General features: G+C 42.7%; 1 protein-coding gene across 1 annotated transcript in view; it reads right to left on the reverse strand.

Annotated features, from left to right (window-relative positions):
• Positions 1–16,139, reverse strand: part of Map3k15 (mitogen-activated protein kinase kinase kinase 15) — a 145,604-nt gene extending 129,465 nt beyond the window's left edge. The window contains exon 1 of the mRNA XM_039100568.2: positions 15,510–16,139. Within this exon, the coding sequence (XP_038956496.1) occupies positions 15,510–15,870 (361 nt within the window). The 5' untranslated portion in view covers positions 15,871–16,139. The remainder of the gene's footprint in view (positions 1–15,509) is intronic.
• Positions 16,140–27,748: the final 11,609 nt, after the last annotated feature.

A 27,748-nucleotide genomic window follows, 5' to 3' on the forward strand; every position in this document is an offset into this window, starting at 1 on the left:
ATCAGACATGGAATATGCTGGTACCCAGCCTCCAGAATTGCGAGATAAATCTGTTATTTGTCAGCCATCTGGGCTATAGTATTTGGTGCCAGCCACCAGAAAAGACTATATAATACACACAGCATATGTTTGGTTTCACATGTCTTTGAACTTTATATCCATTAATACTATCAGCCACATTCTTTGGCTTTCTAATGTTTGATGTGACTTGACCAAATTGTCTCAGTATAGTCCTTCATTATGTACTGGCTGATTTTGTGTGTCAACTTGACACAAGCTGGAGTTATCACAGGGAAGGGAGCCTCTCTTGAGGAAATGCCTCCATGAGACCCAGCTGTAAGGCATTTTCTCAATTAGTGATCAAGGGTGGGAGGGTCCCTTGTGGATGGTGCCATCCCTGGGCTGGTGGTCTTAGGTTCTACAAGAAAGCAAGCTGAGAAAGCCAGGGGAAGCAAGCCAGTAACATCTCTCCATGGCCTTTGCATCAGCTCCTGCTTCCTGACCTGCTTCAGTTCCAGTCCTGACTTCCTTTGGTGATGGACAGCAATGTGGAAGCCGAATAAACCCTTCCCTCTCCAACTTGCTTCTTGGTCATGATGATTTTTGCAGGAATAGAAACCCTGACTGTGATGTTTTATATATGCTCAGCCCAGGACGTGGCACTGTTGGGAGGTGTGGTCTTTTTGGAGTCCATGTGTCACTATGTGTGTGGGCTTTAAGACCTTCACCTTAGCTGCCTGGAAGTCAGTCTTCCATTAGCAGCCTTCAGATGAAGATGTACCTATACCTTAGGAAGTCCTCAACCATATTGGGCAGGGGGCAGTTAACAGAAGCTGGAGGAAGCAATCTTATCTGCTATCTAGGAATTTGCAAGAATTATGCAACTAAAATGGACTGTCAATGGAGGGTGGACATGCCAGGAGAGTATTTAAAGAAGAAAGAAAGTGCAAAGGGCCAGAGGCAAGACACATGCAAATATTAATATGGGAGCCATAATACCTTTGGAAATGAATCTGGAAGGGTTACTAGGTAAGAGGTGTTTATAGGAGTCCCAGTGGGACTGGACTCTGAGGCAATTCGGAGTCTATGGTAAGGTTCTTGGAAACTTGGTTTTGTTTTGTTTTTTGTTGTTGTTTTTGCCCCATTTTTATTGGATATTTCTTTATCTACATTCAAATATTATTCCCCTTCCTGGTTTCCCCTCCAGAAACCCCCCATTCCTCTGCCTTCATGAGGGTGTTCCCTCACCCACCCACCCACCTCCCTGCCCTGGCATTCCCCTGTACTTCCGGCATTGAGCCTTCACAGGAACAAGGGTTTCTTTTCCCATTGATGCCCAACAAGGCCATCCTCTGCTACATAAGATGCTGGGGCTATGGGTCCCTCCCCTGTGTACTCTTGGGATGGTGGTTTGGTCCCTGGGAGCTCTGGGGGAGGTGTGATTGGTTGATGTTATTCTTATGGGATTGCAAACCCCCTCAGCTACCTCATTCCTTTCTCTACCTCCTCCAGGGAGGACCCCGTTCTTAGTCCAATGGTTGACTGTGAGCATCTGTCTCTATATTTGTCTGACTCTGGCAGAGCCTCTCAGGAGACAACTATATCTATCAGTCTCCTGTCAGCAAGCACTTCTTGGCATCCCCAATAGTGACTGGGTTTAGTGACTGCATGTGGAATGGATCCCCAGGTGTGGCAGTCTCTGGATGGCCTTTCCTTCAGTCTCTACTCCACACTTTATATTTCCTCCTGTGAGAATTTTGTGGAATTTTTTTATTCAGAACATACATAAGCTACAATGAAATTCCAATGTCCCTCATCTCACAAATTATAAGCTCCTGACTAGTTTTATCTCTGTAACCCACACCATACCCTCTACATTCTTTCAAGCAAATACTAGATGCCATATTATTTTCTTCCTAAAGATTTTAGGATGTATGACTAAAACATGAAAACTTGAAGGGAAAAAACAGTATCAGTGTCTTACCTAGAGGTACTTTATTTTAAAATAGCCATATTAGAGGTTTTAATACAGGAGTCTACCATATTACATTTCACCTATTATTGTTTATTGCTAATAAAGAACAAACATACATGCTAAGGAACTCAGTTGGGTCACTTTATCTCAAATGGATGATTCTGTTCTCTGCAGACATACGCACTGAGTCAAAACATAACAGCAGTATATATTAAGTATTCTGCCTACTTGATTCCCCCTTCACTCTTCTTTGTCAAAATTACATTTAAGTGTCCCATAATGGTGCTGTTGTAAAAGGCAACAATACTGCTAATTCCAAGGCAACAGTGACTACTAACATTAATTAGAGGAAAGGAAGCAAAGGGAAGAAGAGAAAGAGTGGGAGAAAGAGGCAGAGCACAGGGCTGAAGGACACCAGTTCATTCTTGTAGGCAGCCTTGAACCTGATACAGTAGCCTTTTGTTAAGTGGATCAAGTTTTCATCTGACAACACAAATTCTTTCCTTTCTGTGACCTCTCAATATTCTGAACTGTAATCTAGATACTGGCCTCACCACCTCCAGAAAGGTGGCCATCTGTGTCTTTACCCAGGTCTTGGACAGAGACTCTCCAGCACCAATTAAAACTAGACAGGTAAACACTGCTGCTAAGAAGCGATTCAGAGTTTGGAGACAGTGGTTGGAGGACTGCAATTTCCAAGTCAGCCTGAGCTATACAGCAAAACTGTCTTCAACAATAAGCCCCTCTTCAAGTTCTAACTCATGTTAAATTACAAAATCATTTCAAACTTGAAAAGAATTGAAACAGGGCCTCACTACATTGATCAGGCTAGCCTTGACCTCACAGATATATGATGCTTCTGTCTCCCAACTCCCAAAATATATACCACTATATTGGGCTCATTAAGTTTAAAACTTTTACCTGACTGACATTTGTCACTCAACTGAATAGACTGAATTCACTTTGAGGAGTTGTGCCTAAAGGAGATTCAACTAGTTTGCTTTTAGAGCAAGTATGACACTCACTAATCTAGCACTGGGTTTCTAAATGCTAATTCTGATAAGACACCAGACTGAATTTTTTTTAAAGAGGCCACCAATCCAAGTAATCACAGCATTCAAAAGTCAAAAGGCAGGACTGCTTTGAGTTCCAAATCAGCATAGGTTACAATGTGAGACTGCATGTCAAAACAGAAACAAACAACAAAAAATTCCAAACAACTGAAAAGAGGAGAAAAAAAAGAGGCTATCAATCCCTTCTAACCTTTCCTTATCACAACATTTAAAGCCTTGTCAAGTAGAAAATCCCTCTAGATGTCTCTTCTGGATTACAGAGGCCTTCTAGAAGTCAGGGGTAAGGGAAATGTAGCTCTGGCTTCACTTTACAGGTGGGGAAAATGAAGCACAAAGCCATTAACAAACTCCTCAAGGTCAGAGCTGGGCAGAAAATAGACTGGGCTCAAACTCACCCTTTCTGGGCCCAAGTCTTGGGCTGGCCAGGGCCTAGATGACGTTTACTACTGTTCTGACTCACTTTCTAATGCTGAGCTACCTGGGAGCAAAACAATTTCTGTATCAGGCTAAATCTTAAGTAAACAGATCACAGATTGAAAGGAAAGAGATAAAATGCAGGTTTTCATTACCAAATGCACTCTGTGCTCTTAGCAACCACTGCCTTGCAGTTCCTTCCAGTCTGTTCCTAGTGACGAAGGCCAGCCTGGGGGAGAGGCTATATAGTAGTCTTTCCAGGTCAGGAGGCAGGCATGAGACCACCTAGTGCAGTAACATTCTTTAGGAAGTGATTTTCCAGAGAATGCAAAAAGCCAAGGCTCCAGTAGAAATCTAAACTAACAGGACATTGTCCAAATTCACCACTGAAGTCAGTACCCCTCAATATATTGATTATAATGTCAATATGAAATAAGATGAAAAATATAAGATTTTAACTGATTAAAATCCATTAAATTCTTTTTTCCTGATTTCTTTAATGCATTTGCCATTATACATGGACACTATTTGCTGTCTTAATAGCATCTGTCTACACCTTTTCTGGCAGGCAGCCTTCCATTAAATTCTTAAAGAAGCTTTTTGATAAAACCTGCCAAAGACCAAGGCAGTCAAAATTCTAGCATAGGCAGGACTCCAGGTATCCCATGCCTACCTAAGAAATTTGTGGCTGCTTGGAGAAGGGGTAGTCAGTTTTCTTCAGGGATGTGGCCCCATGCTCCAGTAGACAGCCCTACACATATGCACACACAGGCAAGTGTTAAATAGATTCAGTGAGGTTTTTTTATTCCTTAAAAAAGCATTTAAAGTTGGGAGTAGGTAGAGGAATAGGAGAAGAATTGTAGGTAGGGAATAAGGGCTGGGCATGTATAACAACATTTAAAAAAGACCATTTCTGCATGCTGAAAGGAACTGGATATAGATCTCTCCTGAGACATACATCCAGAGCATGTCCAATACAGAGGTCAATGCTAGCAGCAAGTCACTGAACTGAGAACAGGTCAGACCCCCTTGGGGGGAATTAGAGGAAGTATTGAAAGAGTTGAAGGAGCTTGCAACCCCATAAAAACAACAATGCCAACCAATCAGAGCTTCCAGAGACTAAACCACTACAGAAACACTACATGGACTGACCCAGGCTCCAACTGCATATGTAGCAGAGAATAGCCTCATTGGGGCACCAGTGGAAGGGAAAGCCCTTGGTCTTGCCAAGGTTGGACCCCCAGTGCAGGGGAATATGAGGAGGCAATATAAGGGGAATACCCATATGGGGGAGGGGCAGGGAAGGGAATGGGGGCTTATGGACAGGAAACTGGGAAGGGGAATAAACTTTGAAATGTAAGCAAAGAAATACATCTAATAAAAATTTTTTAAAAAAGACCATTTCATCAGTCTTAGCAGAATTTTGTTTTAGTTTTTAAGAGACAGGGTCTCATGTAGCACAGGCTAGCTGTGAACTTGCTGTGGAGCAATGGATAGATGATGATATTGAACTCCTCACCCTCCTCCTTCCACACCCATAGGTGCTACGATGAGAGAAGTATATCACCATGCCTGACCTTTAAACATTTCTGTTAAATATTTTATAGGTAACAAATAAAACCATACTTTTTAGTGTGGTTTTAAAGTACTGAATTTATGCATGTCGCCATTAGTTAATGGTATGAGAGCAAATGATTTACCTTGTAGTAATTCTGTACTCAACTAGCTCATGCCAGTCTTTAAATACACTCCAGGTTGTCTCTAAGTCTATATTTCTACCAGGAGGAAAGAAAAGAAATGATTGTAAATAGGAGTTGTTTTTCTCTAAAGAACTGGCGTTCAGAGTAAGTTTTCTGCCAGAGACATTTAAAAATATAATTGGATGTCTGGTAACTCTGGTCCCTTTAAAAACTGCCTTAAAAAATAAAAAGCTCATCTTTACTGAGCAGAAGTCATTTCTACCGACTTCTATTATAATTAGATCTGTCTTTAGTCATTATTCCTCATTTCCAACAAACTTCAGGTCAGGCCTGTACAAAGAATGCTGTGAAGTGTCATTTAAACTTATTTTCCAATATTGTAAAAAGTAGAAAAATCTAACACACCAGTTCAGTGTCAAGAGGTCAGCACATCCTTACTGAATGCTATTATCACATGGGTAACTTGCTTGGCGCTGTTAAGATTTAACTATGAGAAAGACCGGGTAAAGAGTAGGGGCATGAAGAAACTTCATCTTTTGTCTCCTAGTACCTAATGTTTAACACCAAAATAAAACATATACGCAAACTATGTGTGCCCACTAAGGTGGATAGATTTGCAGTGTCTAATTTCATTTCTCTCTCAGTGAAGTATTTGTAAAAACAGAACATGGCATAAATTAAGGCACACTGTCTTTTGCACATGCATGTTGCTTTTCCAAATAACAATGCAGAACAACATTGTACCAAATTATACTGCAAGCTAGGCTGCAGTTTGAGTAGTGCCCATACCGTTATCATTATCCATGGAGTCACGTGTCTACAGTTCCTACTCTGGCTTCCCTTGTACATACTGCTTCAATGTTTTCATCTTTAGCATGTGGCAGCTTCTTTACAGATTTCTTCTACTGTTTTATAAAGAGGAAATTTAAGCCTTAATTCTTAGAAGAATTTTCTATGTGCAATCTCTTCAAATAAGTGTGTAGCATCACCTTTGAAATAAATGCTATTTAACTGACTAATGCAGATATGGATGCTTGGAGCCAACCATCAGACTGAGCTCAGGGGCCCTGGTGGGGGAGCTGGTGGAAGGACTGGAGGAGCTGAGGGGGGTTGCAACCCCTGTAGGAAGAACAACATTAGCTGGTTGGACCACTCAATGCTTCCAGAGACTAGACCATCAACCAAGGAATGTACAGGGAGAGATCCATGGCTCCAGCTGCATATGTAGCAGAGGATGGCATTGTCTGACATCAATGGGATGGGAGGCCCTTGGTCCTGTGAAGGCTTGATTTCCCAGTGTAGGGTGATGCTGGAGCCATGGGACAGGAGAGGGTGGGTGGGGGAGCACCCTCATTGAGGCAAAGGGGAAGAGGGAAAGAGCAGATGTGTGATAGGGGGTTTGTGGAAGGGTAACTGGGAAGTGGGATATCATTTGAGATGTAAAGGAATAGAATGATTAATAATAAAAAAAGAAATAATAAGCCCATTTCTTCCATATTTGTGACCATATTGCATTTGATGTAAATATTCTTATTAAAATTGTTCAAGGGCTGAAAAAAAGAAATGTATGCTATTTTAGAACAGAACTGGGATTGGTATGAATGTCAACCATGAATAGATTCATGGAGCTTTTCTTTTACAGGGACAAAATCTCAGGAAACAGGTCTCTATTGGTCTCACTGAAGTGTCAGTCAATGGTAAAGGACCTGAGGATTTCACATCTATTTCCCCAACAATCATCCTGCTATTTTTTATTTAAGAAAGTCAATCATTCCTTCAAGATCACTAAGCATTCAAACTTTTGCATAACTGCTGATTTCACCTATTCTCTGTGCTTTGTTTCCTCATTGGCATCTGTCTCCACAGTCTTTAAAGGCAACTGAATTCATTTGGTGCTGGTGACTCACTGTTGGATATGAAACCATCATTTCATGTTCTTACCTCTTTTTTTTTTCCTTTGATCCAATTGATAAGATATAATTGCCCACCTAAACATACAAAGCCCAGTACCATCCATCCCTTAAGAACATTTGTAACAACCTGTAAAGGTACAGCGTGGAATCTTAATGTCACCCGCCATATTGTCCTGCTCGTTCTCTCTCCTCTCTCCTCCTTCCTTTCTAGTCTCCTCCTCTTCCTTCAAACTTCTCTCCCGCCCATCCTTCCCTCTCCTCCAATGACAGGCCTCCTTCTATCCTGTACCTGCCCCTCACCTGTATTTTACATATTAAATGGGGGAGAAAGTTCTGATTCCTGAGTACATGACTAGGCAGCTGTTCTGGGGGCAGTGGAATTAGCATCAAAATACAGATAACTCCAGGGCAAACCACAACATTTCCCCCTTTTTGTCCAGTTAAAAAGCCTTTTCACTTATATATAAATTGAGTGCAATTATTACCATTCTACAATTTATAAAGCATATGATATACTCAACACCCAGTCCATCACTATATCAGTTAAACAGAGCATTTAGTTATCCATTCCACCTTAAGAAAGGCTTAAAATCTGTATTATATCTTGGCTAGCTTGTATACTATCTGATAACTATCCAATAAAATATGTATATTCAGAGTTAAACAGCCTGATAGGCTATGAGACTATAATCAATCTTCAACCCCGTCAGAAATATGGGAATAACCAAATATCTATACACATAGGAAGCCTAACACGACTTCTAGAACTGAGAGGCTGTAGAGACAAATCTCCATTAGCACAGTCCCCTGTAGCAACATGTGAGCACAAGTCTTTAGCCTTCTGGCCCAAAATCTACTGACAGGCTCTTGAAATGCAGAGTTTGAAGGTCTGATCACCCTGTCTTGGCAGAGTTTATCAGTCAACTATTCTGCATAATTTGTCCTTTTCTGGACAGTATTAGTCTGCAGATGAAATAGGCAGTTTTGTCTAGTGGCTGCCTAGCCACAAAGTATTGCCTCATCTGGAGGTAGAGATGTTCACATTCTTACCTCTTCTAGACTCATTGTATTTTTGCGTGTCTGATTTCCACTGTACAATGAATGTACAGTGCTTATTCTTTTCATGAACCATACTTCCATAAGTCATAGAATTTACAAAGACTTAGCTGTACCTTTTTTAATTTTAATTTATTATTTAATCCTCTTCTTTTACAGTCCAGATTTTATCCTCCTCCAGGTCCACACTCCAACTATTTCACATCCCACATCTCCTCCCCCTCCCCTGTCTCCAAGAGGATGCCCTCACAACCATCCCACCAACTCTCCCCACTCCCTGGGGCCTCCAGTCTCTTGAAGGTTAGGTGCACCTTCTCTGACTGAACCCAGAACCGGGAGTCCTCTGCTGTATATGTGTTGGGAGCCTCTTATCATCTGGGGTATGCTGCCTGGTTGGTGGCTCAGTGTCTGAGAGATCTTGGGAGTCCAGGTTAGTTGAGACTGCTAGTCTTCCTATAGTGTTGCCCTCCTCCCAAGGGCCAGCAGAAAGACTCTAACCAGGCAACTTCGGAAGATAGGAGGTGGGTGACCCTCTAGACTGTACCAGAGACCTGGGAGGTAACAGTCTCTCAGGACTCAAAGGAGGGACCCTAGATGATGCCCTACATCAGGGAGAGAGAGACTTGTAGAGCCCACCTCCAGCAGAAAGACAGGGCATCAAGTGAGGGATGGGGTTGCTATCTCACAATAAAAAACTCTAACCCATAATTATTCTTCTCTGAAAGAAATGCAGGATGGAAATGGGGAAGAGCCTAGGGGAAAGGAAGTCCAGTGACAGGTCTGAAATGGGACTTAGCTGTATCTTAAGAACAAGCACCATTCTTGATGCAGAATTCTCATTCTCAGGACAGAGAACATATTTTAAACAAACCCACCTTACGAGGTTTGAAATGTTGGTCTTGTGAAACCTAATGAATCCAATAGCCATTCTAAATATAAAAATGGTAATTGCTTCTAGCTCGTATAATGAATATTTGGTAGCCATGGTTTTATATATGATTTGACTGTGTCCCTAAAGATTCATGTGTTGGAATATTTTATGTCCAGTGTGGTAGTATAAAGATAATGGGATCTTTAAGACGTAGGTCCTAGTATAAAGTGGCTAGATCACTGGGAGCACTACCCTTGGAAAGGATTAATGCAGTTCTCACTAGATTCCAGGTGGTTCTACGAGAGTGAGTTGTTATTTGAGGACTAACAGAAATAATCTAAAATTTGACAGTGGTGATGGTTATATAACTGTGAATATACCCAAATCCACTGTACTTTATACTTTAAATAAGAGCATTACATCCCAATAAAGTTGTCAAAAACCCAAGTACTAGAATATTTATAACAGTAACACTATCCATTGATTATCTCCAGACAGAAGCAACTCAAATGCTCATTTGTAACAGAAAACAAACTGTGGCATCTCCTTGAACTGAAATACTTATAGCATAAGAGTTTTCAAACTGTGGGTCACGTCCTTTGGGGGTCAAATGACCTTTACACAGAAAACACAGCTATTTACATTACAGTTCATAACAGTAACAATGAATTCTATGGGTTGGGGGTTTACCAATATGAGGAATTGTAGTAAAGGGTCCCAACATTAGGATAGTTGAGAATCACTATACTATAGAGAAATGGCGAAGAATAAGCTATGACTACAGTGATGTCATAGAGGTACCCCACAACCTAACAGCAAACAAGAGGTCAGACATGTAAAAGTACAAACTATAAAATTAAATTTACAACAAAGGACAAAGCCAAGCAAAATTCACCCACTTTTTCTATATATGCTGTATCTCAATTAAAAAGGAAAATGAAGAGCACAGGCAAATGTAGGGGTTTTTGTTTTGTTTTGTTTGTCTTTTTCCTCAGCACAGAACAAGGAAGGGAGTTGAGATGCAATCGCTAATCATGAAAACTCAGGAGATTATACTACATGTTGACTGCTTATGAGATTTAGATCAGAATCTCTATTGTACCAAGCACAGTTTACTCTGTACGCCAAGGTTTCTGGTAAGGTCAGTATTAGAAGACAGAGGGGAATGGTACAGAGAGAACTGATAGTAAGCACTCAATTCAAGGCATTGACATTTATTTGGAGATATTTATATGCAGACATTTTAACAAGACTCAGATACATTAAGTTATCCCGGGCTATACGGCCAACAGGTGATACAGTATACTTTCAAACTCTGATGCAGAAACCCAAGGCATAACTAGCAATCCAAGGGTCAGTGGGCTATTATGATAGGATATATGTGGGTCTGTTTGGCCAGATAGGCCATTTGCCTAGAGAACCTAGACTTCTGAGCCTTTGAAGGGTGAGAAGGAAGCAGCAATAGTCCTTTTGCCAGCCTCCAAATGTCAGACTTAGTCTAGGCCAAGACTAGTTTCTCTAAAATTTTTAAGCCAAGGTATCATTCTCAGAATGTCAATTTCATTTGAGATGACTCAGAGATGTAAATGTAAAAGTGAAACCTGTAAGCTTTCAGAAGAATATATAGACCAGTGTCTGCACGAGTAAAACCTGAAAGGTGTTTTAGGTATGCAGTCATAAGATACCATAAAAAGAAAGTCTAAGTCAGACTGCATCATTCAAAGCACGAATAAATGGGGATGGATTAGCAAGCCATAAGGGAGATGCTCATGGTCCTGACAAATCACTTAAACACAAACTATATAAAAAGAACTGATAATTCAACAAGAAGGTAACAACCATCCAGTATGTAGGTAAATGAATTCAATGGGCACCCTGCAGAGAAAAAAATGTCCATGTTAAAAAAATCACATAGAAAGGTGCACGACATTACTTTTTAGGAAAGGCATATTAAATCCATCAGTGAGAAACTGCTATACTTCTCACTAAAAAGGCCAAAATTTAAAAGATCAGTACTACAAACAATTGATGAGGATATGAAACACATACACTGGTACTGGAAATATAAGATGGGATAACCACTTTAGATAAATGGTTGCAAGTCCCTTACATAGCTGAAAATATACTTAATTCTTGAACTTAGCCATTTTACTTCTAGATATTCCAAGAGGAATGTAAAAACACTAGTCCATGAATTACATACCAGTGTTTGTAGCAGCTTTCTTCGTAACAGTCTCAAACTGGAAGCAACCCACATTTCCATAAAAAGAGAATGATCTGAATATATTCATGTGGGGGGGTGTGGATGTGTATGGGGGTATGCATGTTTGCACAGATGGGAACACGTGTGGAGACCAGAAGCTGATGTTCTATCTTTCTTAGCTGTTTTCTTTATTTTTTGAGACATGATCTTTCACTGAACCTTAAGTTCAAGCTCAGTAATTGGCTAGACTTGCTACCACCACATGAGGTGCCCAGAGTACCATTCTTAAGATGGACTAGTAGCATTAAAAAAGAAAAATTGCCATGTAACAATGTGGATGAATCCCAAAAACATCCTGCTGAGGGAATGGAGCCACGGAAGATATATTATATGAGTCTATTTATATAAAACCCCAAGAAAAGGTAGCTTGAATCTACAGTGATGGCAAATCAGTCGTTCCGTGGCATCAAGGAGGGACTGAAGGGAAGTGGGAGGAGACATAGGGGAAGACAGAATATTCCAGATTGTGATAGAGTTTGAGTTCCACAAGGGCTTGTCACTTTTCATAGTTATACATTTAGTAATTATAGTAATAGTACAGATAGGGGATGGGTAAGGAAGAGAATAACAGAATGAGAGGTAGGGATTAGAGCTCACTGGTATTACACTTGCCTAGTATGTGTAAGGCTCTAGATTCAATCCCTGGTATGAAAGGAAAGTCAGAATGTTAATAAATGTTAATAAGTGCTGAAGCCTCATTCTGTGCATACTTGAAAATTTTCATAATAAAAATAATTTAAGAGTAAAAAGGGTATCAGTATCAATGCACCTTCTCTTTTCCTCCTCTCCCTGTGAATCCAATTCTGTGTGCCTAGCTCTAGGTTACCCTCTCACAGACAGACAAACGAAAGCCAGAATGAAATCTACTTCCATGTCCTGCTACCCTCCACCATCTCCCACAAAAATCAAGTCCCACCACCCACTAGGCATTTATGCCATGCCTTGTCACACCCAATAGTTCAAACTCTGCCCAGAGTACTGGGAAACATGAATTTTTCCAGCCCACTCGGTAATACTTCAGCCCTACCCCAACTGCTCTATTTAATTAGAATTTGTATAGCACCTACTCAAAGCTTGATCCATAGAGGGCTTTAAATGTTTATGGTGTATGTACCAAAACTGGAAGTTGACTGCTGGGAATCAAAAATAATACACATTCCCTGGTAACAAATACTACACAGCCAAGAAAGCAATGGACCAGCTCACAGATCTCTGTTTAGAATGCACTCAAAGTAAGCGGCCATGGTTCCATTCAATCCTACAGCTTCCATGTTTCTTTCCACATGGTTGAGGAGCATTCTAGGCTCAATGCTGACTGAGTAGGAGTAACAGCAGCACAGATAGGAGGGGACTCAGGAAGGGACCACCAAAGGCCTGATACACCAAAAAACAGCTGAGGTCCAGGCCAGAGATCATGGTGTCTGGAGTAAAAAAAAGCGTGGTGGTACAACAAGCCACTCTCTCCAGTGACGGTGGAGTGGGCCAGGCTGCTTCCAAGCTACAAACTCACCTTTAATCCCCTGCTATATTGTTTTTAAATCCTATTTAGGTAGCTGTGAATATCCAATAAGAAAATGGTATTGTTAGCATTCTATTTCCACTCAAATGTCAAGGCTTCCAGTCTACTATATCTATCCAGTACTAAGCACTTTTGTTTCCCAATATCCTGCCGTATGTATGCTAGGCAGGTGCCGAGCCACTAAGGCGCATTCCCAGGCTCAGTGTGAGTTCTTTTAGATTTTTTTCCATCAGGCTGTGGCTTTCCTGCCGCTCCGCCAATCAACCTTTTACTAATGACACAGAAATCTAAGTTACAGACACGACCACAAAAATAACACAGTATAAGAACACAATCAAACCAAGTGTTGAGTTGCTATGAGACCAGAAGATAGGAAGTGCCTAATGTCTCACCTTTACAGTTTCTCCACAATCCACCTGGGACAGTTCAACTGTTGCTCTCCCCCAACCAATCTTGTTCTAAAACAGCATTGTCAAGGAGACCTTCTACTATAGGAAAACATTTTATATCTTTGCCATTCCACATACAGAAGCTGGCTGGCTGTACTTGAAATAGGGCTATTCTGATTCTATAGATCTCATCTTATTACATATAAGCCAATTTAAATATAAATGGCTACATGTGGCCAGAGGCTACTCAATTGGACATCCTGGTTTTAGAGATGTTTACAAAACAGCCGAGGACAGTTTTCTATCTTTTTTTTTTTTGGTGGAAAAGGACAAAAAAGCTTGTGAGAGTGGAGATCAGGAAGCCAGGAGAGGGTAGGGATGTGGAGATCATCTATTTAATCAAGAATTCCACTTCCTGTAGTGGAATCAATAGAAATTATTCCCAAGGGCAAAATTGACCAAAGGAGATTCATGATACAGACAAAAGGAAACCATGTAAAGCCAGAGTGAGCAAATGTGATGCTCTGGGTGCTTAGGTTTGAGCCCTGTAATCCGCTGTCTTCTCAAAGGAGCTTGCACAGCAGGTGGAGATGTGCAATATAGACATATGAACATATGCCACTGAAGCCCAGGGCCTGCACACAAATGTTTCACCTTGCTGTCTGCAGGCAAGGAAGAGAGTTGTGCCTGAAGGCCTAATGAACGTTTCACTTTTCAAAGAATCTGTTCAAACTCCATTCAGGAGCAGACTGAATGGAAGTTGAGAAAACGGAATGGTTCTAGGTGAAGTGGGCTTCTGAATAATTTCTCGGAAAAGATGTGACACTCAAGAGCATACTCAGCATGGTCAGAAATGTCAAGGGAGTGTGTTCACTGGCTGCAGCCGCCACTTGTTTGAACAAGCCAGATGCCCCATCTCTTTCCAGATGGGGGTGGGTTTGGCCATTTGCTGTGGGAAAAACAAAAAAACAAAAAACAAAAAACAAAACGAAACCAAAAAACCTTACATCCAGGGCTGCCTCCAGTAAACAAGGAACTGAATTGACTGGCATTTACTGGGTCGGGGTTGGTAGAACTTATCAAACATGCAAAAGCACTGAGTTTTATAAGCACGACTAAGGCACCTATCCTGCTCCAAGTCAGCATGCCAGGAACACTTTGAAAACAACTCCCAAAGTCTCTGCTCATAAGCTTTTAGCTTTAAGGTACACACTGTTGCTTCCATTTGACTAGTGGAAAAGCTAAGGCACAAACACCCCCTGGTCATTACTGTGTGATATACAATGCTGAGGAATACCATCGAGGTTCCACAGATTTGTCCCTAAAGGTTAAGTAAGAAAAGCATGGGAAAGAACTATTGTCAATTCAAAAGTGGTGACTTGAAACCTGGATGGTTAGGTCACACTCAGAACAGGGAGCCTGGAAACAGTCAGTGTCTTGGTCTAGCAATGGATTAAGTTAAGAGATTAAAACATCACAGAACAGTACATTACATCGTACTGTAAGTGTGTGAAAATCTGTAAAAAAGCAAACCTAAAAGTCAACATATACACGCTTGTCAGGTACTAACTTGCCACTTTCTGGAATTAAACACTCCGAAGGCCTCGTGTAGGGTGTCATTGGTTTGAAATGGATAGGAAGTTTGTTTGTTTGTTTGTTTGTTTGTTTGTTTGTTTGAGGGCGAGTCTCACTTTGTAGCCTAGGCTGGCCCCTAACTCCATTTGTTGCAGAGGCTGGCCTTGAATTTGCAATCCTCCTGCCTCTGTCTCCTGGGATTAGATGAGTTATCCATCTTAACCCTTCGTTTTACCAGCTCTCCCAGATGATTATACTAACTAGCCTGCATTGGGGATAGGTCAGGAGAAAACAAACTGGAGAACGGCCTCAACGGCTTGTCGGTGGCTCTCAACCTTCCTAATGGTTTAATACAGTTCCACTTGGGCTGACCCCAAGCATAAGGCATGAGGTATTTTGTTGCTACTTCATAACTGTAATTTTGCTTGTTGTGAATTGTAAGTTACATACATGATATGGGACCCTTGTGGGGGAGAGCCGCCATCTTAGGCGATGCGATAGATAGTATGCTTCTTGGGTTGGTCGCTATTATTAAAAGGAAAACAAAAGAGGTGGAATGAGTCTAAGTACCTATGGTCTCTCTCTATCTGTCCAGGGGCTCCTTACTTGTTCTACCCTGTCCAGAAGGTAGAGAGATTGGTTCCAAGCAGCAAAGGTGGAGGACGGAAGGAGGACTGGAGGAGAGGGCCAGGGGAGAGAGTGGAGGGGCGGCAGAGCTTGTGAGAAGGCGGTAGGAACCCAGGGAGGACCCTTGCCCTCACCTGCATCATAGAAGGCATCGAGCACGGCGGTCTCCCCGAAGTCGAGCTCCCCAAAGGGTACGGAGGTGAGGTGGGCGCCCTCGGCTTCGCAGGCCCGAAGCAGGCACTTGAGTGCCCCGGCCTCGGGGCCGCCGCCGGCTGCCGCCCCCTGCGAACTTTCGCTGCGCACGTATACAGCCCGCAGAGCCCGGCGCGGCCCGCGCCCGCCCTCAGTCTCGCCGCCGGCAGCGTCCCCCGCACTCTCGGGCTCCGCCGGCCCCGCCGCGCCCTCGGGCCCCGGAGGCAGCCTGCCCTGGGGCGACTCGCCTGCCTCCTCGGGCGCCTCAGCAGGGGCCAGCCCGCCTCCGCCGCTGCCCTCCATGTGACTGGCCTGCGGGGCTGGCGACTTCGAAGGCGAGGTGCTCTTCCCCGAGGCACCTGCTGCAGAGGCGACAGACGGACGGACGGACGGACGTAAGGACGGACGGCAGCTGCAGGGAGCTGGGGGTGGGCGGAGAGGACGCTGCAGGCAGGTGACCACGGGCTCTCCAGAGGCCGCCGAGAGAAGCTCAGGGCCGGCTTGCCCCGAGCGCCCTTTGAAAGCCCGCGAGAAAGAGGCGGGGGCTCGGACGTCAGGACGAGTGGAGGGGGCGGTTGCGAGAGCCTCGGGGGCAGGAACGCAAAGGGCGCCCCCTGCCGGCTCCCCCGCGCAGCGCCCCCAGCTCGGACGCTGGCCGAGCCAGGGATTGCAGGGCTCAGGTTGATTTTTTTTGGGGGGGGGGGCGGGTTCCCTTCATCCTTCCCTTTAACTACCGCTGTAAGCTCTTTCCTAGCTTCCTTCCTTCCTCCCTCCCTCCTTCCCTCCCTCCCTCCCTCTCTCTACCTTTCCTCTCCTTCCCCTTTCTTTTCTCTCATCTTTTTTTCCTCCCCGCCCCCACCCCTGCCCACCAAACAAGGTGAAGCTTTCAACCATAGTAAACTTTCAAGGCACTAATTGAAAACTGATAATCCATCCGAAACTAAACGCACTTGCAGCTTTAACGCCATATTGGGATGAGCAATGCCTCACTGGGCACTCGCCATTGCCCAGAACACAGCCTCCCTGAGCCCTGTCTTGCAGCCTTGTTTGTCTTGACTTTGGTAGTGACCTTGACAAGGTATGGAGAAGGAGCCAGCAAGCAAACCTTTGTTTGCCTGGAAAATAGACTCCCATAAGTGTGGTGCCTGCCTGGCCTCTGAAAGACTAATACTAAGGCTCCAAAGAGGTCTCCATGGCGTCTTCCACACCTCGCTGGTGATTTTAGTCTCTAATATTACATTATATTTAAACAATAGAATGCACAAGTTATCATGTGGAGGTGAAGTTTTTTTTTAACAACTGCTTCTAGGTATAATTTACAAAACCATCTAGAACAAAATGACTGGATGGATTTTTAGTGGCGTCCCAGTTCTGTGTCCATCATGACAATTTTTAGAATGTCTGAACACTCCACCCCCACCCCCACCCCCACCCCCACCCCACCTGCACCCCCACTACCTTTTAGAAATCACTTTCCATTTCCATCCTCCGAAATAACCAGCCCTTAGCAAACCTCCAGCCCTGGCTCTCTTATTTGCCTTTTCTACACATTTCATTTACTGGATGGAATCAAAGTGTGAAAATGGGTTTTCATTTGCCTAGCATCCAATGCTAAGAGGAGGATGTCTGGATTTCGTGAAGTGTAGGTTTAACCTTCAAAGAAGTCCACTGCTTTCCAAAGTGGTTGCATCTTTTCGTATTCCCATGGAAGTGTCTAAGTGTTCCATTTCCTCCCTAACCCCAGCAACACTTCTCACTGTCTTTCTTTCTTCACTACAGCTCCTAGTGAGTATGAAATAGGAACACGTTCTGATTTCCATTTGCAGTTCCCTGTTGGCTACAGGTCATCAGCATCTTGTTCTCTACTTCTGTTTTATTCACGTAACGTCTAGGTCATTTGCCCACTTTTCAATTGTTTTGTTTTGCCCATGCAAGTGCACTCATGAATGCATGTGGACACCAGACGCCTGGGTGGTATTTCTCAGCCACCATCCAGACCATCCAATTTGATTTTTAGACAGGTTCTCTCTCTGGTCTGGAACTCACCAAGTAGGCTGGTGGTCTAACTGCCCAAAGAGCCTCCCTGGTTCCACCTCACCAGTGCTGTGAGCCCCACCCACCCCCAAATAGTAAAAATATCCATAGAAATGCTTCAAGAAATTCTTCCCCAGTTCCAATCTTAGTAGAAATCCGGAACATTATGAGTGGCAGCATTGTGCACTCTGAGGAAATCTGTGAGAACACTCAGACAGGACTTGGAAAAACTTTCAGCACCTCTGTTCTAAGAATTTTTTTAAAGTATAGTGCTATACAAGGACACGTGTGTTCTTTGCAACCTAGCAATGCATAATAGTAGTAATTTTCCTAATGTGCTTGTTTATCTGAAATTACTCCAGTGACCAGCACAGCCTTTCAAAGGGCAAAGCCACCCATTTGAAACCCCTTTGCCAGTGTCTTACTGTTACCTGCACTGCCATCTTCTCAAATTCCTCTCAGATCTCTCTGGGGCCTGGCTGATGGAGTGAAAAACTGGGAGTTGGGAATTATGGCTTGAATAACATCTTTCTCTAAATACAAACCCTGCTGAGAAAAGAACCCACCATTTACCCCAGCTAACAAGCACCTTCCCTGGAGTTGGCACACACAGCCACTATCCCATTGTTCCAGCAATTTGTACACATGAAGCAGGCTTCAATGTCCAATGTCCTTCCAACTCCCTCTCGCCTCTCCGAGGAGAAAATTGCAAAATGCTGCCTTAGTCTTGCCTGTTTAGTTGAACAGGTGTGCCTTTCTTGCTCATGCCTTGCCGCTCGCTAAAATGCCTGTCCTGGAAACCGCTTTGTCCTATTGCAGAAGTATCATCAAATGTTCTTCCGGTTATGGAAAAGAACTCTCCTCTTTGTACCTTTCCCCTGTGGGTTTTAATGTAATCCTCTCCCGCAGCTGCCACTGGGCAGTTTTCTGAGTACTGCCCCCAGGAGTTCTCCTTTTTCAGGTGATACCAGTCTCTTTCATTTCTCTAGGATAATTTTCGGACCATTTTCCACCTTGACAATTTTCTTCTAGAAGATTCTCCTGCTTGTCATTATTGCTATTTTGTGTGTACAAAAGACTTTCTTAAAATTAAGCTTGATTTCGAGTTAATTGCATATTCATATGCAAATATTGGAAATCACATAGAACTACCTTTGACCCCGTTTTCCCCAAAGCACCATCTTGTTACACTAATAGTGCATCATCCTAACCAGGATATTGACATTGCTGTAATTAAGATAGAAGACAGCATCAAAAGGATGCATCTTGTTATCCTGTGGCAACTACTACCATCCCAGTCCTCACCACACCCAACTACTAACCACTAATTTGTTCTCCATTTCTGTAATTTTGTCATTTCAAGAGTGTTATATAAGCTAACCGTGATAATGCACACTTTCCAGCCCTTGGGAGGTAGAGCCCAGGAGATCAAGAGTTCGAGACTATCCTTCAAGCATAGTGAGTTTGCAGCCAGCCTGGGCACATGAGACTCTGTTGCTAAAAGTTTTATTTAAAGGGAATCATATAGTGTGGAAGATTTTTGGATTATTTTCCAATCACCATAATTACCTTGGTTGTTGCATGAATCAGTACTCCTTCATATAGTACAGTTGTACCACCGGTTCTTCAAGCTACATTCCATGTGGAGGATATATGAACTATTTTCACTTCGGAATTATTATGAAGAAAGCTACTAGGAATATCCATTCACAGGTTCTGTGAGCATGAGTTTTAATTTTTCTGAGATAAACATCCAGGAGTACAAATTCCATGTCATAGATAGTTTTGTGTGTGTGTGTGTGTGTGTGTGTGTGTGTGTGTTTATTTTTTGCAAAGTTGTCTTCTGAGAGGCTATCCCACTTTACAGTTGTACTCACATCATGTGCATGATCTAGTTTTTCCCAGCCCCAACAGCATTTATAATATTCTCCTGTTTTTATAGCCATTCTGATAACTCTATGGTGATACTACATTGTGTTTGTTTCTTTGTTTTCTCTAGTTTTTCAACTTCTAATTAAAATCTACTTACATCACTTCCCTTTTTATTCTCTTCAATTCCTCCCATGCCAACTCCCTCTTAAGTTGATATCTCCTTTGTCTTATTATTATTATTATTATTATCATCATCATCATCATCATATACATATATATGTATACATTTTCTTTTTTTTTGCAAGAAATAGGAGTTTATTCAAGCTTTGTGTATTTTGGTCCCATATAGTGTTAGGAATCCACTTAATTTCTCTGTTCTTCAATTTCTCCATTCATGAAACTGGATAATGCCTGCTTCATCAGTTTGATACACAGAGCAAAGGAAGGGCCGTGGCAGTCATGTTTTTACAAGCATTTGGTCAACTTAACTCTGAACACGTACACAAAAGCATGGTGTTTCTAGGATTCCACTTTCCTGGATATTTTGGGGTAATTAATTTTATACTAAAATCAACAAACAGATTTAGTGCAAAGGAGGGTGCTAAAATGGAATACTTTAGACAGATAAAATATTGAAAAAGAAGTTTTATCTTATCTCACGGTTGAGATCATGACCGATGCTTTTTATCTTCAAATCCTACAGGATGGAATTCCATGCTCTCTTTATGCTTTTTTTTTTTTTTTGGTTCTTTTTTTTCGGAGCTGGGGACCGAACCCAGGGCCTTGCGCTTCCTAGGCAAGCGCTCTACCACTGAGCTAAATCCCCAACCCCAATTCCATGCTCTCTTACCACTAGATACCATTAGGAGTTAGGTGAGACTCCCAAGGTGTGTTTGTCCATTCCTTTTTTTTTTAAAGAGTTGTATTCTTTTTGGTAACTTACATGACCTTAGTTCATATTATTTCAGCAATGTCTTTATAATTTTTTATGGAAGCGTGTTGTTAGCTGTTATCACATACTAATAAAATAAATAGTTGTACGGATGCTATGTTCACAGAAAACTCATTGCTGAAGAGCTGGTCTTTTTGGCCACTTAGTGTCTATTGTCTAAGGAAGCAGAAGACAAAACTCTAGCTGAAAGGTTCAGCCTGGCAAGAGGCTGCCTTCTCTGAAGAATGCTGCTGCTGCTGCTGCTGCTGCTGCTGCTGCTGCTGCTGCTGCTGCTGCTGCTGCTGCTGCTGCTGCTTTAGATCACGATCACAGCCAGGCACTCCATCACTTTCCCATTTTGCAATGGCAGTCGGGAACTCCATGCTACCTTATTTTTGTATTTTGCATCATTGAAAGAAACAGCTCTTACCTTAAAGGGGTAAAATGGCTTATTCTGGAACAAATGTGAGAGATCATAGCTAGGGAATGTATATCTAGGCCTCCCCAATGGCTAGGGAATGTATATCTAGGCCTCCCCAATGGCTAGGGAATGTATATCTAGGCCTCCCCAAATACAATGCCCCAACACGGAAGCAGTTTGGTAGTAACAGAACAAAGAAAATCATAAGTCAAAGGCAGTTTAAAAATACATTTCTGAGTAAAACTCTAGGTGGTTACAGGAAGATGAAGGACTCTCTTCTACAGGCCTCTGATGCTGTAGGATGACATCCTCAGCCTTTGGGTTTGGGGAAGCTGGTAATAGGATCAACTAATAGATTCTAAAGTTTTTTTTGTTTTGTTTTTGTTTTTTTTGTTTTTTTTTTTTTTGTGTGTGTGTGTGTATTAGTCACAGGGTGTTAGTTCTGACTCAGGGGTGAGGAAGGAATGGCCATTTCTAAGCCAAAGCTAGTGAAAGATAAGGTAAGTTTCTCTGGGCCTGCAGCATTCCAAACTCACCACCACTGCTGATTTAATCAGTCCATCATCTGCCTGCAGAGAGAGGCAGCTTCCTTCCAGGAACTCTTAGCACGGAAAAACGAGCATGAGTGAGGTCCTGGAATCATCATCCTCTTTCTTTCACAAAATGGTTCCATCCATGCGTGTTTATCCTTTATGTATGTCTGTGCACCATGCGCACATAGTGCCTGAGGAGGCCAGAGGAGGGCATCAGATATATTGGAACTGGTGTTACAGATGCTTGTTGGTTGCCTTGTGGGAGCTGGGAATGGAACCGAGGTCCTCTAGTTAATGGGAGTAGGTGCTCCTAACTGCTGAGCCATCACTCCAACCTCTAGGTCTATGTATATGGAACACTGTAGTGCTTTAGCTGTAAGTCTCTCCTAGGTATTTCCACTTGGATTATTTGAGACTTTTCTCTTTTGAGATAGGGTATTGATTACAAGAAAGCCAACTCAGCTCCAGCTTTATTTGCAAGCAAACACAAGAAGTATTGAGACTTGCCTTTAAAGTATAAAATTAGAATCTTCCAGAGGTGAGGCCAGATGCAATCTGGATAAGAATCCTGGGTTTGCTTCAAGTGGCACAATTTGACAGTTCCTGATTAAGAAGAACCCTCTCTTATCACCGGCTCCTCTTCAACAAGAAGCCTCCAACTCTGTTGTCCTATCATTGATGTCCCTCACCCAGCATTCACAGGCCAATTCAGAGTGCACATAGGGCCTGTAATCAACTGCCATTCTGTAGCTGGAAACCACTGGGAACCTGGCATCGACAGATGTGGGCACCTCGCAAAGGGTATGTTCCTCAAATACTCCACTGTAACATGATGTGTTAGTCAGCTTTCTCTCAATCTTCTAGGCTCCTCCAAGGGCTTGGGTCACTTTTCCAGCTCTTCCTTTTGTAGCACACAGCTTGTTTTCTAGGCTCCAGATGCCTGTTCTCCACTGTTGCTGCTGCTCTTGGTGGTCATCTCATGGTACTGGCATCTCCAAAACTCTGCTGTCTTCCATTGCAGCTAGGCTTCACCAATAGCCTCTCACAGGCTCTCTTCATGGTGCCAAGCCTCAACTCCTTTGCATGACCCCTTCAGTCCTGGCCCATCAGTTGCAACTGAGGGTGCACTCTCCCCAATGGCCTTCCATGGCCTCTCACAGTGCCCAGCCTCAGCTGCTCTTCATGAGCTCTTCATGCCTCAAAACCAGTACCACCTGGGTGACCCTTACACATTACCAAGTCCAGCCACAGCATGAGATACAACCTTGGCTATCCCTGGAACACAGCTTCTTTGTGCTCTGAGAAAACACTCCCAGAAGATTTCACCTCAATGATGCTGGTCTCTTCTTAATCGCCACTAATTTTTTAGCCCCAGCTGACCAGCATCAATTGTCCCAGTAACTGAAAGGTTCGCTTTAGTAGTTCTGGTATCTTGTTAATCACAGATGATTCTCAGCCCCAGCTAACCAAAACCACAGAATCTTCACAACCAAAACAACATGGCCCTGACAAGAGTCTTTAATCTTCCCTCTGAAATTTCACAAGCCAGGCCTCCATCTTCTGCACTGTTTTCAACTTTATCGTCCAAGCTCCTACAGAAGCTCTTAACATCTCTGTGGCTCATCCATGGGCTCACATTTAGCTAGTTTTCTTATTTTGTTTTGTTTTACTTTTATAGGTATGTGTGTGCTTCTGTGTTTACGTTTGCAAACAGGTATGTGGATATCATGAGAGGCCACAGGAGGTGTCCAGAGTCTCTGGAGTTGGAGGTATAGGCGTTAAAAGTCACTGACATGGGTGCTGGGAACTGAGCGTGGGTCCTCTTATGAATTCATTAAAACACCCAAAGAAAGAAAAGGAACCACTCCTTTGAGTTGTGTCTCTGCTCTACAAGGAGCTTACTCTCTTTCCAGGGTTTGTTTCTTCTGAGTATTTCAACTTAATTAACTTGGAGCATCATCCTGCTGGGGTGAGCTTCAAGGAAAAGGTGCAATGTGTTCCAGATCGGATAAACAGTTCTCTGCACCCAAATCCCGTGGGAGGGAGAGCTGAACCCTCAGAGAGGCAGACACGCCTGGGAGACCAGAGGAGGCTGCACTCTGTGCACGTCCAGACGCCAGAGGAAAACACCAAACGCCATCTGGAACCCTGGTGCACGGAGGCTCCCGGAAAGAGCGGCGCAGATCCTCCCGGTTGCTGCCACAGCGGAGAGGACCCGGGCAGCACCCCATGAGCAAACCCAAGCCCTGGAACCGCAGGTAGGACCAACCTTTCCCCTGCAAGAAACCTGCCCGGTGAACTCGGGACACTCAGAGGCAAAATTCCTCTGGGACCGCTACATTTTCATACATATATAAATACAACCTGCTGAGTCTGTTTGGAATTTCTTGAGAGTATTTGATTTTAGGCCTGACCATTTTGTATTAGAGGAATATCCCTGGGAAAGACCAATTGTCCCTTTCAGCAGTCAGTATTTAACTGTAGTTCTTTGTCTAGGGGTAGGACCCTCAGGAGATGTCACCCTCCAATGGTAGCCTGCCTGTTTGTTCAGGTCCTGCTTAGGCAGCCATACTGTTGAAGTACTATGGATGTAGCTTCCCCGTCATTTTGAGAGGAAGTGAGTCCACAACTGATTTCCTGGTCCTCTGGCTTTTACAGTATTTTGCCTTCTCTTCCACAGTGTTCACTGAGCTGCATGTGCAAGAGCTCTTTTGTAGATGTATCTGCTGGGTCAGGTAACCCGGGATCAGTGGATAGCTGCATTTTTTTTTGTAATGGTCTCTGGGGTGAAAGATACCTTGTTACAGTTTTGATTTGCATTTTCCCAATGGCCAAGGATGCTTATTTGTCACCAGTATACCTTCCTTGGTGAAGTACCTGTTCCAACGTGGGACCATTTTCTAATCGGACTGCATTTTGCTTTTTGAGTTTTGGGTATTCTTTTTTTTTAATTTATCCATTTATTTATTTATTTATTTACTTATTATTTATTTATTTATACACTTCAGATTTTATTCCCCTCCAGGTCCACCCCCCCAGGGTTCCACATCCCATACCCCCCGCTTCACTTCCCCTGCTCCTTGTCTCCACAAGGATGTCCCCACCCTACCCACCACACCAGACCTCTAAACTGAGATGAGGCCCCCAACACACATACAGCAGAGGACCCCAGGTCTGGGTTCAGTCAGAGAAGATGCACCTAACCCTCAAGAGACTGGAGGCTCCAGGAAGTTTAGAGGTCTGGTTAGGTATTCTTTATATATTTAAGTCCTAACCCTTGGCTGAATGTGTCATTGGCAAATCTTTTCTCCAGATTTATAGTTTGTCTTTTCATCCTCTAATTGGGTCTATCATAGGGCTAGAGGTTTTAATCTTGATTAGGAACTGTTTGATGTGCAGTGGTCTCCTCTGAGATGGAAACATTCCATTTCCCAGGGAAGCTCAGTAAGAAAGAAAGTAAACAACTCAAAATAGCTTCAGGAACTCCCTGAAACTGACTAGATTGTCTAGGTCTCTCCCTCTCAAAGAGTAAACAATAAAGGTTCTCAGAATCACCCTCAGAGGAGAAAAGCTGTAAAGAAAAGTCTGAGAAAGATCATCAGTCTGGAAGATGCAGAAAACCAGACAAGTTTTCTGTAACAGGTTTAGACAAACTGAGTCTCTTAGAAAGGGCATTCTCCAACCTGCTGAGCTGCCAGTCAGCTATGTAGTATGTCCCGGATTCCCAGATTTTGTGAGTTGTCTGTCACCCATGCTGGGGTGGATGTTGGTGCTAGCACTGTCTTTGAATCATTTCACCCCCTGGAAGTAACCCCTCAGCTGTATTTCTGTTAGTATAGTGCTCACCAGTTTACCAAGTTGGACTGCGGTGGTACCTGCACCTTAGTCTGTTGTGTGCCCCATGTCTAAGGGAGTAGACTTTCAGTGTTGTGTCTCCCCAGGAAAAGCCTTGCCACACAACAAGAGCCAATTTGTTGATGTATTTTTCTGTTAATGGATAGCATTTTTTCCAAATTAAATACATTTTACCTACCCCAATCAGACCTGAAACTTTCCTTTTCTCCCCCAAATTTTTATAGGTTTTTGTTTTACATTTGAGCCCAGGATTCATTGAAGACAATTTTTGTGTAAGGTATGAGGTTTAGGCTGAAGTTCATTTTTATGCCTATGCATGTTCAGTTGGTACAGCGCCATTTGATGAATAAGCCATCCTTTCTCCTCGGTGTTGCTTTCACCCTTTGGCCAAATATCAGTTGTACATATATTTGTGTGTAGATCTGCTTCCCCCACCTCTGATCTACTCTATTGACCTGTGTGTGCATATGTGTGTGTATGTGTGTGACACTCCATAAGAACACATAGTGACCATTACATGGTTGTGTCCATCTTTGTATCCAAGCCATAGCTCTTAATATCTGACTAAGACTCCTGCATTTGTCTTTTTTTTTTTTAGATCGTTTTGGCTCTATTAGGACCTGTGTTTTCCCATTTCAAATTTTAAGTAGAGTTGACTATCTATGATTTTAAAAGGAACTATAGTAAACCTATAGGTCAGTTAGGAGAGAGATGGCATGTTCACTGTGTTGGTTGAATCTTCCGAAGTGGGAACATAGTATGTCTCTTCATTTACTTAGAACTTATTGGAGTTCTTTCATTAGAACTTCCTGATTTTCAGAATGCAGATCCGCTCTAAAATCATTGAAGTAACTGTAGATGATATAAGCCTTAGTCTTCAACCTCGGCTCCACATCTTCATTGCTACTATTTAAGAATGCAGCTTTTGTGTTACAGGACAGCCTTGCTGAGCTCAGTAATATAGGAGGATTTTGTTTGCTTGGAATATTTTTTGCAGACTATCATAGAATCTGCAAATAGGGACAGTTTCATTTTCTCTTTCCAATCGGTATTGCTTTTCCTTTTTATTGCCTTGTTCCTGTATCTAAACTTGAAGTAGTGTGCTGGAAAGGAGTAATAACACTGAGCTCCCTTACCTCCTTCCAGATTCTAGGGAAAGAATTCAAGTTTTCAACTCTGAGTGTGATCTTAGCCATTTCGTTTTGATTTTTTGTGTAGATGGTACTTCTCGAGTTGTGGAAGTTACCTTCTCCTAGCCTCCTTTTTATTTATCATGCTGGATAGTTTGGGTTGGTTCAAGTGTTTTATACATCAATTGATACGAATTTTCCTCTTTAGACAATCCATATTTTTTCATTTGGATTTATTCCACTAGAGATTTAATCAGTGTATATTAGACAAAATAATAATGTTCATTGTGGCATCTTCACGTGTGTATATAGTGTACTCTGATCATATTTATTCCACATTACCCTCTTTGGTACTCCCTGTAGTACTTTTTAATGTTATTTTTTATATTAAAATATAATTACATCATTTCCCCTTTCCTTTTCTTTCCAATAACTCCTTCTGTACCCTTCCCCATGCTCTCAAATTCATGCTCTCTCTCTCTAAACCTTGATCCTAAACCTGCTCAATCTGTCAATCTGTATAATTTTATTTGTGTATACACACACACACACACACACACACACACACACACACAGAGAGAGAGAGAGAGAGAGAGAGAGAGAGAGAGAGAGAGAGAGAGAGTTAGTTTCAGGGATGACCATTTGGAGAAACAGTACTTCTGCTCTCAGCATTCCTTACTTGCCTATAGTTCTGTTTCTAGAGTTAGGGCCCCATAAGATTTCCCCCTTCCACAATAGCATGTCTCTTGGTGTCCTCCTTCCTTGTTCCTGTCTTGTTCAGACAGTCATGTTGTTGAGACTTCATGAGTATCCCAGCAGTTCTAGGAAACATCATCCCATAGCACATATCCTGCTCCTCTGACCCTTATACTGTTTCCACCACCAACTCCTTCTGGAAAGTTCCGTGTGGAATTGTGTCATAGATGGTTCAATTGGGGCTGAGAAATACATGGTCACTTGTTATCTGCATTTTGGTTGGTTGCAGTTTTCTATATTGGTCTCTGTCTATTGCAAACTAGTTTCCTTTTTGAAGGATGAGAACTACCTTTATTTGGCTAGACCCTGGCACAGGATGTGTCTCAAATATTTTTCTTTAAAGATTTGTGTGTGTATGTGTAAAGGTTTTTATGCATATATGTCTGTGCATAACGCATGCACACAGAGGCCACAGGGAGGTGTTTGATGCACTGGAACTGGAGTTACATCCATTATGAGCTGCCATTTGGGTTCTGGGAATCAAACCCAGTCCTCTGGAAGAACTTCAAGTGCTCTTAACCTCTGAAACATCTCTCCAGACTCAGATTTATTCGTATATTTAATGTGTGTGAATGTTTTGCCTTCATGTCTTTATGTGTACCATGTATGTACCTGGTTTGCACAGAGGCCAACAAGGGACATCAGATCC

Source organism: Rattus norvegicus, chromosome X, assembly GCF_036323735.1.
Source record: "Rattus norvegicus strain BN/NHsdMcwi chromosome X, GRCr8, whole genome shotgun sequence".
Classification (NCBI taxonomy): Eukaryota; Metazoa; Chordata; class Mammalia; order Rodentia; family Muridae; genus Rattus; species Rattus norvegicus.